A 16,118-nucleotide genomic window follows, 5' to 3' on the forward strand; every position below is an offset into this window, starting at 1 on the left:
GAGTTCCTATTAAATTACAAATACACTTATAAGCAACTGAAACATTAGCAAATAACTGGATCTCTACCTTGTGTCTCGACCCGGGATACACCATGTAGTAGACAGTAACAAAATTAATAATTAACTGACCGTATTGACGCTTTCTAACGAAACTGAAGAGACATCAGCTGACAAAACATAAATAAACCACTCGTTCGAGTTTCAAACTATTGTAATAAGTTGTTACAGTAGCAATTCAAAACTAAATTTATTTACACAATTATCTTAAAACTTAAACTTAGAGAATCATAATTTGGTTGCATTTTATAAACATTCGTAATCTACAACATGAGAGAGAGAGAGAGAGAGAGAGAGAGAGAGAGAGAGAGAGAGAGAGAGAGAGAGAGAGAGAGAGAAAGAGAGAGAGAAACTGGATATGTGTGAGACGGAGGAGAGTGACAAACTAGGTATGTCAGTTGGATTCTGTTAATCGAGTTGTTAATGATTCAACAGCTACAGACGGGAATCAATAGCCACCCCCCCCTCTCTCTCTCTCTCTCTCTCTCTCTCTCTCTCTCTCTCTCTCTCTCTCTCTCTCTCTCTCTCTCTCTCTCTCTCTCTCTCACACACATTAAAAATATGACCCCAGACCGGAACAGGAGACGTCTTGGGTTACACCAGACCCAATTACAAGTCTCTCGGCAATACCTAACTGAGTTAAACAGATGTCACACCAAGGACAAGAAGATGGGATGCTGTAGATGCTCTGTTTCATTTCCCAATGGATCATCGCATCTCGATGGCTGATTCTTTACAGTTGTTATTATTATTATTATTATTACTATTATTATTAGCCAAGCTACAACTTTAGTAGGAAAAGCAAGATTCTATAAGCCCAAGGACTTCAATAGAAAAAATAGCCCAGTTAGGAAAGGAAACAAGGAAATAACTAAACGATATAAGAAGTAATGAACAATGAAAATAAAATATTTTAAAAACATTAATAACTTTAAAACAGATATTTCATGTATAAACTATGAAAAGACTTAAGTCAGCCTGATCAATAAAAAAAAAATTGCTGCAAGTTTGAACGTTTGAAGTTCTACCTATTCAACTACCCGATTAGGAAGATCAATCCACAACTTGGTCAGAGCTGGAATAAAACTTCTAGAATACTGTGCAGTACTGAGCCTCATGGTGAAGGCCTGATTATTAGAATTAACTACATTCCTAGTATTGCAAACAGGATGAATTATTATTATTATTATTATTATTATTATTATTATTATTATTATTATTATTATTATTATTATTATTATTATTATTATTATTATTACCTTTGCAAAATTTGTTGTGAAGCTTATGTTTTGATAGGAGTGTATTTAAACATTTATGTTTATTTGTTTGTGATTTGTATATCTCAAAAACTATTTGACCGAACCTCATGAAATTTGGTTGGATGATTAGCCATGATCCAAGGACAATTTTATTATATTTTGGGAGTGATTGGGTCAAAGGTCAAGGTCACAAAAGCGTAAACAAGTCTTTTTGCCTTATCATGGTCATTTTTTTCGGATTTGCATGAAACTAATGCAAAAATTTGCATAATTCAACTGGATATCTTGTGGCGTTGTCGAAGGTATGCGCTCTACCGAGTGCCCATTTTATTTATTATCATCATTATTATTATTACTATCTAAGCTCGATCCCTATGTAGAAAAGCTGGATGCTATAAGACCAAGGGCCACAACTAAGAAAAAAAAGCCCAGTGTGTTAAAAAAAAGGAAATAATGTAAATAAACTACAAGGGAATTACTGAATAATTAATATAAAATAGTTTAATAACAGTAACTGCATTAAATAGATCTTTCATATGTTCATGTTCAACATGAAAACATTCACTGCAAGTTTGAACTTTTGCCCACCAACAGAAAAATGGGAAAATCTGTAAGAAATTGACGTCCAAAAGAATCATACTTAATTTGTCGACAAAGTAATAAGGAGGTAAAACCAATTGGTTGCCCACCCCCCCTCCCAATTTTTTTTTTTTTTTTTTTTTTTTTTTTTTTTTTTTTTTTTTTTTTTTTTTTTTTTTTTTTTTTTTTTTTTTTTATCCATAACACTATATATGAACTAGAAAACCACCCTGAGAATGTGGATCTCCACCACGGCAGCTTATTTCTCGAAACCAACTTGCCTTTCAAAGGAATTAATTTAGACGGTAGGCGTATTTGAAGTCTATAACCATCATGTGCTAACTTGGGGATAAAGTTGGGGTTAATTCGGTCCACCTTTTGCTCGACGTTGACCTTTGACCTACAAAAACTTTCAAAATTTATTCACTTCCACGTCTCAACATAGCAATTAATCCCGGAAAGTTTTACTACTCTACAAGTAATACTATGGCCAGGAAGTTTTTTTAACAAAACAAACAAACAGACAAACAGGGCGAAAACATAACCTCCTTCCAATTTTTTTGGAAGAAGTAATTACTTTCATACGATAAATAGTTGATAACGAAGACGTTATATGAGGATAAAGGCAACGTTTTGCTTGATTTTAAGTCTAGGTCTATCTTTTTGCTTGATAAGACATTGGGTCCTACAATGATTTTTCATATGAGTAGAAAAACTATGTGTTTTTCGTTATCTTATGCACATATACCAACATGAGCTATATATATATATATATATATATATATATATATATATATATATATATATATATATATATATATATATATATATATATATATATATATATATATATATATATATATATGTATATATGTATATATATATATATATATATATGTGTGTGTGTGTGTGTGTGAAAATGTCCTAAAAAAAACTACCACTAAACACCTCAGTTTTAAAAAACTTTACTGCATTGCCGTTCAATACGAAAACGCATCTATTTTGAGATGCAGAATAATAACTTGGGAGGGATCTTTGGTGGTGATCAGCCTTAATGACCAGCTGGTATATTCATGTAATCAAAATTTCACTGACCAGCTGATATATTCCTGCAGTCAGAATTTCACTGACCAGCTGATATATTCCTTCAGTTAGAATTTCACTGACTAGCTGATATATTTGTGCAGTCAGAATTTAACTGACCAGCTGATACTCGTATTCGTGCAGTCAGAATTTCCCTGACCAGCTGATACATTTGTGCAGTCAGAATTTCACTGACAACCGATATATTCGTGCAGTTGGAATTTCACTGACCAGCTGATGTATTAGTGCAGTCAGAATTTCACTGACTAACTGATATATTTTTGCAGTCAGAGTTTCACTGACTAGCTGATACGTTTGTGCAGTTAGAATTTCACTGACCAACTGATATATTAGTGCAGTCATAATTTCACTGACCAGCTGATATATTTGCGATGTCAGAATTCCACTGACCAGCTGATACTCATATTCCTGCAGTCAGAATTTCCTTGACCAGCTGATATATTTGTGCAGTCAGAGTTTCACTGACTAGCTGATACGTTTGTGCAGTCAGAATTTCACTGACAACCGATATATTCACGCAGTCCGAATTTCACTGACCAGCTGATATATTCGTGCAGTCAGAATTTCACTGACCAGCTGATACTCATATTCCTGCAGTCAGAATTTCACTGAATAACTGATATATTTGTGCAGTTAGAGTTTCACTGACTAGCTGATACGTTTGTGCAGTCAGAATTTCATTGACCAGCTGATGTATTTGTGCAGTTAGAATTTCACTGATCAACTGATATATTAGTGCTGTCAGAATTTCAATGACTAGCTGATATATTTGTGCAGTCATAATTTCACTGATCAGCTGATATATTCGCGCTGTCAGAATTCCACTGACCAGCTGATATATTCGTGGTCAGAATTTCATTGACCAGCTGATATATTAATCTTTTCAATCTGAATGATGAAGCCATATTTTAAAATCTTCCCTTTGTTCAGACACAACTGCTGTTGAAAATCCATTCTCAGCTTCATTCCAGTTATATCTACGATCTTTTTCGCCATTATGCTCCACTATTCTTTGAGAAATAGATCCAACAGTTTCTTCGACATGAATTCATGTTGAAATTATTGCACCGCAGGATTTTCAACACCGAAATCGGATTCTTTTTCATTGAATATAGATTGAATTCGTTTTGGGATATTAAAAGTAAAGGAATTATCGGATTTTAAATGTTCAATAAATTTTTTCCTAACATACAATAGCTATATTTTTAATAAAACTATCAGGTTATTAAGTGAATGACCTTTGTAGTACTGAGTAGGGTTACCGTAATGTGGTGAAATAGTCTGTATATCGCCATGATCAAAGAAGGTGTACTAGTCAGGGCCACCCATACTAAGTTGGTTTGCTGATGGTGATCAGACTAAAGTCTCCCGCCATCATATATACATACGATCAGCTTCAAAGCCATCTCTCCACCCCAGCAAGGACCAGGGAGTGCCAGGCAACGGCTTCTGAAGACTCAGCAGGTAGACCTACAGTCTACCCCAAAACCCCCATCCTTAGGTCACAGGGATGGTGAGGTTGCAGACACTACAAGAAACTATCCAGCTTGAGCGAACCACGAACCCCAGACCAGCAGATCACCAGACAGGAGCGTTTCCAATAGGCTACCAACAATGGATGGAATTATTTTTCTGTTAAAATATTCCATGAAAAGGTTGAATAACTTATTGTTTAAATGTGGCTGCTAAAACAGAATCCGAACCTTTGTTTACAAAAGTTACCAAAAACAATGATCTCAGCATCGCTTTAATTTCCATAGTTGTGAAAGAGAGACATTTAATCAGGACCTTCATGAACAAGTATTCAAAGTCTAAAATCAGACGTTTGCTGTTCTTTAAGGATGAGTTTAGCTACTAAGTATTTAATGAAGTCTTCAGCCTGTGTCCTATAAAGGGCTGAAAGGGTTTTAAAGAAAAGGGATCGCAGTTTTGTAAGTTACTTTGATGATTTATTGATGTAAGAATTCCTGATGGAAATGAACATCCGTAGAGAGACTCAATTTATGTCTATGGAAGGCAAAATAAATGTGTATATGTGTTTGTGTTATTAACCATAATCACTTCTCAGCTCCTCGAATTTAATGGACTTTTCAGACAAGCTTCTTCATTTATTCCCTACGTGGATTACAGTTTAGTAGCTGTAAGCACATACATGTATATCAGCAACAACATCATCAACAACAACAACAACAACAAATGCAGCCGTTTCTAGTCCACTGCAGGACAGAGGCCTTAAACATGTCCTTACACATGTCTGAGATTTGGCTATTTTCATCACTGGCCATTGAGATTTGGTGATAGTGAGAGATTTTCATCTCATCGCTCAAAGCAAGCCAACCCAGTATGGATGGCCATTAATAGCACAGCTTTGCTAATCATGTCGATACACAAATCCATTCAATACGTTGAGGATATATATATATATATATATATATATATATATATATATATATATATATATATATATATATATATATATATATATATATGTATGTATATATATATATATATATATATATATATATATATATATATATATATGTTTATATATACATACATACATACATATATATATATATATATATATATATATATATATATATATATATATATATATATATATATACATACATACATAAAATTCTCCTTCAATTCCCCATTGCAAAAATAAATTCTGAACTTTAAATGCCTTGGCCAATATTTTTCCATTCGAACTTTCTCCCTTACGTAGAATATGATATTGGCGCAACAACCCATAGACCAGAGATTAAAAATGGAAAAAAAATAAACTTTTCTCTTTGTATTTTTGCTTCAATTACTCTACATGAATTGAGCCAATCCTGGCTAACACCGCTGGATATATTTTTAAAGCAATGGAACTCTAAATGCAAGTTTAGAAAAAAGGCTGGCTATTGCAGTATTTTTTTGTGCTTTGCTTTGTTTTTTTAAAATATCTTTGTTTTTTTTCAATTCTTTTGACTCTCGGTTTGGAAGATTATAACCAATCATAATGATAATTATAATGAGGATAATAAAAATCATAACAAACATATATAATTTAAAGGTTTCAAGGCCGCTCATGAATGGCAGAGGTAAGGGACAGTGACATTGCCCTATCGAACAGGACAATGCCCTAGAGACTGACCATATATACATATGCCCAGCGCCTAAGCCCCCTTTCCACCCAAGCTAGGACAAAAGAAGGCCGAGCAATGAATGCTGATCATTCAGCAGATGGACCAATAGGCTCCCCTAAAATCCCCATCCTTAGCTCACAAGGATGAATAGGTTGCAGCGACCAAAAAAACTAACGAGTTTAAGGACTCGAACCCCAGTCTGGCTTTCACCATTCAGGAACGTTACTACACGGCACCCACAACCAATGCAATTGTAAAAATGCTAACTTATCCACATATACACCGAAGTCATATTTATTTTGCTGCGATATTCATTAAAATGCATCAAAGCTTTTTATCATGGGTAGTTCGCTAAAATGTAGAGAGTTGTAACAGAAAAAGGACCTAAAATTTGTATTGCAAATTTAGTATGAGAGTGTAGCAGTTTTTCGAAATATGCAGGAAAATAAAAATAGTCTTTTTACTTATAACTTTTTTATGTAAAACTTATCACAAAATACGAAGTGATAAATCATAAAAAGACACATATACGTCCATGATAATTTCAGTAAAAGACATAAGATTTTTTTTTCTACAAGATGAAAACCTGACTCTTATTTAACATCTATGTTTTACTTCTCCTTTCTGAGTGGAGATACCTTGACGTGTTGAGAGGGTTGGCGTATTATTATTATTATTATTATTATTATTATTATTATTATTATTATTATTATTATTATTATTATACTAACTGAATTATAACCCTAGTTGGAAAAGAAGGATGCTATAAGCCCAGGGACTACAACAGAGAAAATAGCCCAGTGAGGAAAGGAAACAAGGAAAAACAATTAATATTTTAAGAACAGTAAATTTAAAATAAATATTTTCTATGAAAAATACAAAACAAGAAGAAGAGAAATAAGATAGAATAGTGTGCCCGAGTGTACCATGATCAACAAAGCTGTACTAGTCAGAGACAGCCATACTAGGATGGTTTGCTGAGAGATATCAGACGAAAATCTCCCACTATCACCAATCCGTAGTTGGCCAAACTGGTGTTGAAAATTGGCCAAAATCTACTGTATATATTGACTGATATATTTCATGCTTGCATTCATCTCATTTATATCGTACATAAATTTAAGACACAGGGATAATACAAGAGCTTCATATCCGCGAAGATAATATAAAAACAATATGCTTTCCAAAGATTTAACAAATATACTGGACAAATGCATGAACTGTATACCCGAAAATCTTCCTTGCAAAAGCATGTCCTCCAGAGATGATGCACTGGTATGGTCGTACTATTATATAATTGTTGGGAGACAAATAGGTCCTCAAAGAAACGATAGACAGACTGGAAAAATCCCACTTTGAACCTACTTGCCATCACAAAATTGTGAGAGAGAGAGAGAGAGAGAGAGAGAGAGAGAGAGAGAGAGAGAGAGAGAGAGAGAGAGAGAGAGAGAGAGAGATGAATGTTATGCAATACAAATGCTTTGTGTGAGAGAAAGAGAAAGACAGAGGGTGGGATATTTGGGGGGGGGGGGCGTTGAAGATAGCTTGGAAAAGGGGTTACTAATCGGAAGGAGCACTTCCTTCCTTCCTACCCCTGATGAGAGACCCTGTATGAAAACAATTAAGATGAACACCACGACGACGAGGCACTGCCTGCTGCTGGATGAATATAAATTGATATATAAGTGTGTATGTGTGTGTACGACTTTAGAGCTGTATTTTAATGGTTTTTATTCCTATCAATACACATTTGGGGTTATGAGTTAGCCTTCAGAGTTGCACTTTACCACATTTGATTATCTACCAGGTGCTTAATTTCCAGTCTTCACTTTTGATGGTGAAAAAAAATAATAATAAAACAACAACAACAACAACACATGCAGCCATTTCTATTTCAGATGGAAGGGCTCAGACATGCCAATTCATCTTTTGGGTTTGCCCAGTTTTCATCACCCCTCTGGCCAACTGCAGATTGCTGATAGTGGGAGATTTTCGTCTGATCTCCCTCAGCAAACCAACCTAGTATGGGGGGACCTAACTAGTACAGCTTTAGTTGATTATGGTGAAACGTAAACCCTCTCACCACGTTATGGTATCATTACTCAGAAAGGGAACAAACGAATAAAGTTGGTTTAAAGGTTGCTGATGAATGGCAGAGGCAAGGGACAATAACATTGCACTATCAAGCAGGACAACACTGGTGTCCAAGAAAACGAAATATGATTGAATAAATTTTCTCCATCTTGGACTTAGGAGTTTTGTGGTTTTGCAATTCAAAGGAGACATTAGAATATTATCAGAAGTCATGATTGGCTTAGATAAAGATTGCGAATTTTGAAATTGTCACCAAAAGCAAAATGATTGTTTTCAATATAGACCCAGAACTAGTTATTTAGAAGTCGACGACTTCGACGACGACAACGACGACGTCAACCAGTTCAAAGTCGACGACTTCAACGAATTCGACGAGGACGAAGACTTTAACCAATTCTATGACAAAAACTTTGAAGAGGATGACTTCCATGACAACGGCTTTGACGACAACGTCTTTGACAAGAATAACTTCAACGACGACGACCTCAAAGACGACGACGACTACAGCGACAATGACGACGACGATGATGATGAAGAGGAAGACACCTTCGACAATGACGACTTCAACAACGACCACGATGATTAAAATGACGAAGACGACGACAACAACGCCGACGATGATGATGATGATGATGATGACGACAAGTGGGTTTAAAATCAAATTTCTTGTTTTGTATGAGTACTAGTAGATAAGATACTGGTCTCAAATTACTGTACTACAATTCACTGTCACGATACCATTTGATAATGGCCCTGCTTTGCTTCATTATTATTATTATTATTATTATTATTATTACATGCTAAGCTACAACCCTAGTTGGGAAAGCAGGATGCTATAAGCCTAGGAGGCCCAAACAGGGAAAATAGCAAAGTGAGGAAAGGAAAATTGGAAAAGTGAAATATCTTAAGAACAGTAATAACATTGAAATAAATATTGCCTTTATAAACTATAAAAAACTTTAACAAAACAAAAGAAAGAGAAATTAGGTAGAATAGTGTGCCCGAGAGTACTCTCAAGCAAGAGAACTCTACCCTTAGACAGTGGGAGACCATAGTACACAGGCTATGACACTACCTAAGACTAGAGAACAATAATTTGATTTTGGAATGCCCTTCTCATAGAAAAGTTGCTAGCCATAGCTAATGAGTCTCTTCTACCTTTACCAAGAGGAAACTGACCACTGAACATTATTACAGTGCAGTAGTTAACCCCTTGAGAGAAGAATTGTTTGGTAATCTCGGTGTTGTCAGGGAAATATTCAATTTTTGCAGTGTCTTCTATTGTGAATTAGAATTTATTTCCATAACTGATTATTAGTCACAGCAATTCTTCCGCCTTATCAGAAATTCACTTCCCATTGTTCTCTAGTCTTGGGTAGTTCAATAGCCTCTGTCTTGGGGTAGAGTTCTCTAGCCTCTGTCCCATGGTCTTCCTCTGTCTTGGGGTAGAGTTCTCTTGCTTGAGGGTATACGCGGGCACACTATTCTATCTTATTTCTCTTCCTCTTGTTTTGTTGAAGTTTTTTTGGTTTATATAGAAGAAATTTATTTTAATGTTACTCTTCTTGAAATATCTTATTTTTCCTTATCTCCTTTCCTTACTGGTCTATTTTCCATATTGGGCCCCGGGGATTATAGCATCCTGCTTTTCCAACTAGGGTTCTAGTTTAGCAGGTAATACTAATAATAATAATAATAATAATAATAATAAAAATAATAATAATAATAATAATAATAATGTTATAGAACACTTAGAAAACAAAGATTACCTCATATTCTATACGAATTGTTCTCCCAACTGAAAGCATAATATCTAAAAGTCCCTCTCCGTTAGTTTGAGAATCTTCAATCTTTTCTCTTAATGGGAATAAAATCTTAAATAAAATATCATAACAATTCTTTATTTATTTCTAAGATCATTATCGCATTACTTTCGGGGCTTAATATTTTTGTTTTCCTTTTTTTTTCACTTTAAGGGAGAGTTTTGTAATTTTAATGAATTAATAAGATTCTTATTACAATTACAAATAATATACTTGAGGACGTATAGGGTACTATAACTGTATTTTTTTTTTACTTCTTAGAAATTTTCCTTTTATATTTTGGAGAATATTTTTGGATAACACTTCTAATCCTGTGTGGAGAGTGAACTTTTTATAAAGAACAGTATATCAGATAAATTAATTAGGCTATCTTATAATTGATAATGCCCAAATCAAAGCTTAGTTCATTTAAAAAATACATAGTAACTACAAGGAACAAATATCCCTGATATTTCTAAGTAAAATTGGCCATATTGATAGCCATTATTTAAGTTTTGACCTTGAAATCGAAGGTAAATGGCACTACCCGGGGTGCGAATCTGAACAGAAGTATTGAAAATATAATAATTAGTTTTACTCAAAAAAGTTTCTGTTATTATTATTATTATTATTATTATTATTATTATTATTATTATTATTATTATTATTATTATTATTATTATTATTATTATTATTACTTGCTAAGTTACAACTCTAGTTGGAAAAACAAGATAATGTAAGCCCAGGGGCTCCAACAGGGAAAATAGTTCAGTGAGGAAAGGAAACAAGGAAAGATAAAATTTCTAAAAAGAGTAACATTAAAATAAACATCTCCTATATAAACTATAAAAACTTAAACAAAACAAGAGGAAGAGAAACAAGACAGAAAACAATAAAAAAAAACAATTGTGTTTATTAAACTCAAGGACAATGTAGGCTATACAATACCAAAATCAAGAAGAACAAGGTTCTGTTTGAAGAAAGATGAAAACAGAAAGAAATGGCCTCCACAATACTCACAATACACGGTCAGTTCAGTGGAGTCTGAGGCCGTCAAATGAGGCAGCGTCGGGGACGAGGCCCTGCACTCCAGGATGCCCCCGTCATCTCCCGGCGTCGTGAGGAGGCGCAGCAAGGACACGGTGGAGTCAGGACCCAGGCTCTGCTGCAAATGAGAGAAAAACGGGATTAATTTAGCGACGAGTCTCACTTTATAACAGTGGTGCATCGCTGGCGTCTATTTATGTTATGTGACTGACTTTATATGACTCTTTGTTTTCAGTTTTATTCTGTTTAGTTTGATTCTATGATTGTATGACAAAGAGTGTACATAACCCCGACTTTGAAATAACCAATATTTATTCTAAGGAATCATACGTACGGTTGGACACAGAATCCCTGGCACACCTTGCTCTGAGGAAATGCACCCTGTCATAACCTTACTGCGCACCGTGTTCCCGTATTCAGCCCCACCCAACACCTCTGCCATCTCTCTCTACAGCATCTATTTGGTAACTCGCCGAGCAGTAAGGATATAAAAGGGTGTACTTCTTCGCAGCGAGATGTGCTAGGGACATTTGTGTCCAACTGTAAATGCAATTCTCGATTACAGCTAAAATTTAGTACCAATTTATAGATGGGAGTTTTTCATGGGAAGAGATATAGACACCTAGCAAAAGTAGGCCAAGTGCAACATCATTTTTCTACAACACTCACATACACACATACACACACACACACACATATATATATATATATATATATATATATATATATATATATATATATATATATATATATATATATATATATATATATATATATACATACATACATATATATATATATATATATATATATATATATATATATATATATATATATATATATATATATATATATATATATATATATATAAACCATTTAATAAGAGATAGTGATCCCGAAAAACGACAAGTAAATAAATGTCTTTTAGTGTATAGTTAAGGGTGAGGGAAAGTACCTTAGAGCATAATACCAGAGAAGGGTTGTTTATAATTTAGCCTGAGAAAGTAAGACGGATAATAGAAGTATTGTTAAGGAAGAGCAGTATGGGTTTAGATAAGGAAGGAAGTTAGCGTGAATCAAGAATTGATCACAAAAGTTACACGAAAACTTCGAAACTAAAAGGAAAAGTTGTCCATTGCATTTATGTACCTGGGTGGAGCTCAAGATAGAGAGGCATTTACGGGTGTAGAGGGCTTATCAAATATAAGATAAGACGTTGAGAGTGACTGAAAGATTTTTTCAAGATGGGATAGAAGGTCATGCCAGAGTTATGAGCAGAAAAATTACGGATTTGGTATGAAACAGTCTAAGAAATGGCGAGTTAAATTTCGAAGGGTTTCCAATAGTTTTTTTTTTTTTTGGTATGGAGTGACGCCATAAATCGAGAGATGGCAAAGAGATGGTGTAGACCTATGCATTGAGAAGAATCTTAAATGAAGTGGAGGACGTTCCAAAATCAAACCATTGTTCTCTAGTCTTGGGTAGTGCTATAGCCTCTGTGACATTGTCTTCCACTATCTTGAGTTAGAGTTCTCTTGCTTCAAGGTACACTCTCGCACACTTATTCCATCTTTTTTCTCTTCTTGTTTCTTGAAGTTTTTATAGTTTATATTTATATTTTAATATTTTTATTGTTCCTGAAATATTTTATTTTTTCTTGTTTCCTTCCCTCACTGGGCTATTTTCCCTGTTGGAGACCCTGGGTTTATAGCATCCTAGGTTTCCAACTAGTGCTGTAGCTTAGCAAGTAATAATAATAATAATAATAATAATAATAATAATAATAATAATGGCTGATATTCAAAGATGACACTAAGCTGAATGGTTATAGAGAAGCGACACTGCAGAATTTAGTGAAAGTCTCTGAGACAATTTGCAGAAAGTGATAGTCGAGTCAATGTAAGCAAAAGCAACATTATCATGTATAAGTGGAAACCACAAAAATTAAGCAAGGAATGATAGAACAAATGGTAGTAAATTGGAGTTCTCTTGCTTGAGGGTACACTCAGGCACACTATTCTATCTTATTTTTTTTTTCTTCCTCTTGTTTTTTTGAAATGGTGTGTTGGGCAGGCTTAATAGAAGGGCCATGGATGCCTGGTGGTTTATCAAGAGGTTGTCTTTTCCTTTTTCTGATTATTTTTCTTCTCAAAACCATCCTTACTGTCCTCCCTTCAGTTGAAGTGGCTATCCTGGAGGGTATTTAGCCTTGCATGGTGTATCGGCTCCTCCATGTTGACCAGTTTTTCCGACTTTTTACTATAGTCTATGGGTATCATCAATCACTTTGTTTATAATTCTGTACGTATTGTTTTTGTTATAATTCTTGTTAATCTAGTTTTTAAGTATGCTGTCTCTTTTTTATTTCTATTAATTCTTATGCTGTCTGGAGACATTGAGCGAAATCCGGGACCAGTACGTCCTAGATTTCGTCAATGTCGTCTTCTGTATTGCAATATTCGTGGTCTTCATGCAAATATCCAAGACCTTACAGTTGCGTCCAGACAGTATGATATTCTTTTATGCTCAGAAACTTTGGTTTCTAATATGAGGCACTCATCTGAGCTCCTTATAACTGGTTTTAAGAAGCCAATAATGTTGAAACGTGATGCCATCCCTAGGGCCAGGGGAATGGCGGTGTATATTAGGACCGAGTACCCTGCTTCTCATAAGTCCTGCTATCAATGTGGATGTCATGAGATTCAGGTAATAAAAGTTTGTGGCAGGCATAACAACTTTTATTTGTGTTCGATCTACCGGAATCCAGACATAGATGATTCTATCTTCGATTGTCTTCCTACCATTATGGCTAAGATACAAGAAGATGATAGAAAGGCTTCTTTTGTCTTTGTTGGTGATTTTAATGCTCACCATAGGGAGTGGTTAAGTTCTATCTCTCCTACCGATCGCCATGGCTTAAGAGCTTTAGACTTTGCCTCTGAATCAGGCTGTGAGCAAATCATAAATGAAGCTACTCACAGGTCTGGTAATTGCTTGGACCTCGTATACACTGACTCCCCTGGCGTTATAACTAGTAAGGTTGGTTCTCCAGTCGGGACATCTGATCATGCCTTGATTTCATTATTAGTGAAGACTGAGCAGCCTGTCCCTGATATATCATATTCTTGTAAAATTTATATGAAATCCCAAGCAGACTGAAATGGGATTTTACATGATCTTTTGTGCTTGAATTGGTCACAATTATATAATAGTGTAGATCCTGTTATCCCTTTGAATGAGAATCTAGTCAACATAATTGATAGGCGTATCCCTTCTCGTGTGCTAAGGTATCGAGTGAAGGACAAACTGTGGTTCAATGATGATTGTAGACGTGCTTATTTGGAGAAACAGGAGGCCTATCATCTTTGGAAGGGGAACAGATCAGATTTGACCTGGAACAACTATACTCAGCTTCGAGCTTTTGCTCAGAGAGTTTATGCCTCAACTGAAAAGGAGTACAATTTAACCATAAAAGAAACACTTTCTGGTAAAACTCAGGAACATAAATGGTGGTCTACCCTTAAATCTGCACTCTTTGGTGTAGATGCAACAGTTCCTCCTTTACTTAAACCAGATGGCTCAGTCACTCACTGTCCAAAGGAAAAGGCAACCCTTTTGGCTGATGTTTTTGACAGTAAACAGAGTAATGAAAAACTTGAACTTCCTCATTCCTGTTTTCCTGAGGCTAAACTAACTAGTTTAGCTTTTCGATCTCGTGAGATTAAAGCTCTGTTGATGGACCTTGATGCTTATGGAGGTGTAGACCCAAATGGTATTTTTCCTTTGTTTTTTATAAAGACAGCAGATTTCTTAGCTCCAAAGTTATCTGTTATTTTGCGCAAGTTAGCAAGAAGAGGAGCTTTTAGCAGTAGTTGGAGAATTGGTAATGTTACTCCTCTATGTAAATGTGTTTGTGGTAGCTCAAGTCCCATTGATTACCGCCCAATTTCCATAACTCCCATATTATCTAAAGTTTTTGAACGTCTTCTGGCAAAACGTCTTAATAGGTTTGCTGAAGGTAATCATCTACTCCCTAGTTTGCAATTTGGTTTTCGTAAAGGCCTTGGAGCATGTGATGCCCTTCTTACAATCTCCAATGCTGTACAGAAATCCCTTGATTGTGGTCGGGAAGTTCGTATGATTGGCCTTGATTTTAGTGCTGCCTTTGACCGTGTTAATCATGAGGCCCTTGTTTTCAAACTGAAACAGTTGGGAGTGGGTGGGTTGTTTCTTAGCATTTATTATTGATTTTTTAAGTAAATAGATCTCAAAGAGTTGTTGTTGATGGGCACCATAGTGATTATAGGAAATGTGATATCCGGTGTTCCACAGGGTAGTGTTCTTGGCCCATTACTTTTCATACTATATACACATGACATGTGGGTTTGGCCTAGAAAACAAGCTTGTTGCATATGCAGATGATGCTACTGTCTTTGCATCAAATTCCATCCCCTGAATGTAGATCTAGGGTTGGTGAATCCCTTAATAGAGATTTAGCTAGAATTAGTGCATGGTGCAAATTATGGGGTATGAAGTTGAATCCTAACAAAACTCAAAGTATGATTGTAAGTAGGTCAAGGACGGTGGCTCCTCAACATCCGGATCTCAGTATTGATAATGTTTCTTTAAATATGTATGACTCTTTCAAAATTTTTAGGTGTGATTCTCGACAGTAAATTTACTTTTGAGAAACATATAAGGTCTCTGTCTTCTTCAATTGCACAAAAAATAGGCTTATTGAGAAAGTCTTTCAAGATTTTCGGTGATCAATCTATTCTGATGAAGTGTTTTAATTCTTTCATTCTACCTTGTTTTGAGTATTGTTCTCCCTGTTTGGTCTTCAGCTGCTGATTCTCATCTTAATTTGTTGGACAGAAACTTACGGTCTATTAAATTTTCTTATTCCTGATCTAGATATTAATCTCTGGCACCGTCGTTTCAATTAGTTCATTATGCATGTTGCATAAGACTTTTCATAACTCTGACCATCCTTTACATTCAGATCTCCCTGGACAATTCTATCCTGTTCGTAATACTAG

At 35.1% G+C, this 16,118-nt stretch overlaps 1 protein-coding gene across 1 annotated transcript in view; it reads right to left on the reverse strand.

The window, feature by feature from the left end:
- Positions 1–11,521, reverse strand: part of LOC137619047 (B-cell receptor CD22-like) — a 123,877-nt gene extending 112,356 nt beyond the window's left edge. Inside the window, exons 1-2 of the mRNA XM_068349244.1 lie at positions 11,414–11,521; positions 11,053–11,197 (exon numbers count right to left, since the gene is read on the reverse strand). Coding sequence (XP_068205345.1) covers positions 11,053–11,197; positions 11,414–11,521 — 253 coding nt within the window. The remainder of the gene's footprint in view (positions 1–11,052; positions 11,198–11,413) is intronic.
- Between the last annotated feature and the right edge of the window lie 4,597 nt (positions 11,522–16,118).

This window comes from Palaemon carinicauda, chromosome 25 (genome assembly GCF_036898095.1).
Source record: "Palaemon carinicauda isolate YSFRI2023 chromosome 25, ASM3689809v2, whole genome shotgun sequence".
Lineage (NCBI taxonomy): Eukaryota > Metazoa > Arthropoda > Malacostraca > Decapoda > Palaemonidae > Palaemon > Palaemon carinicauda.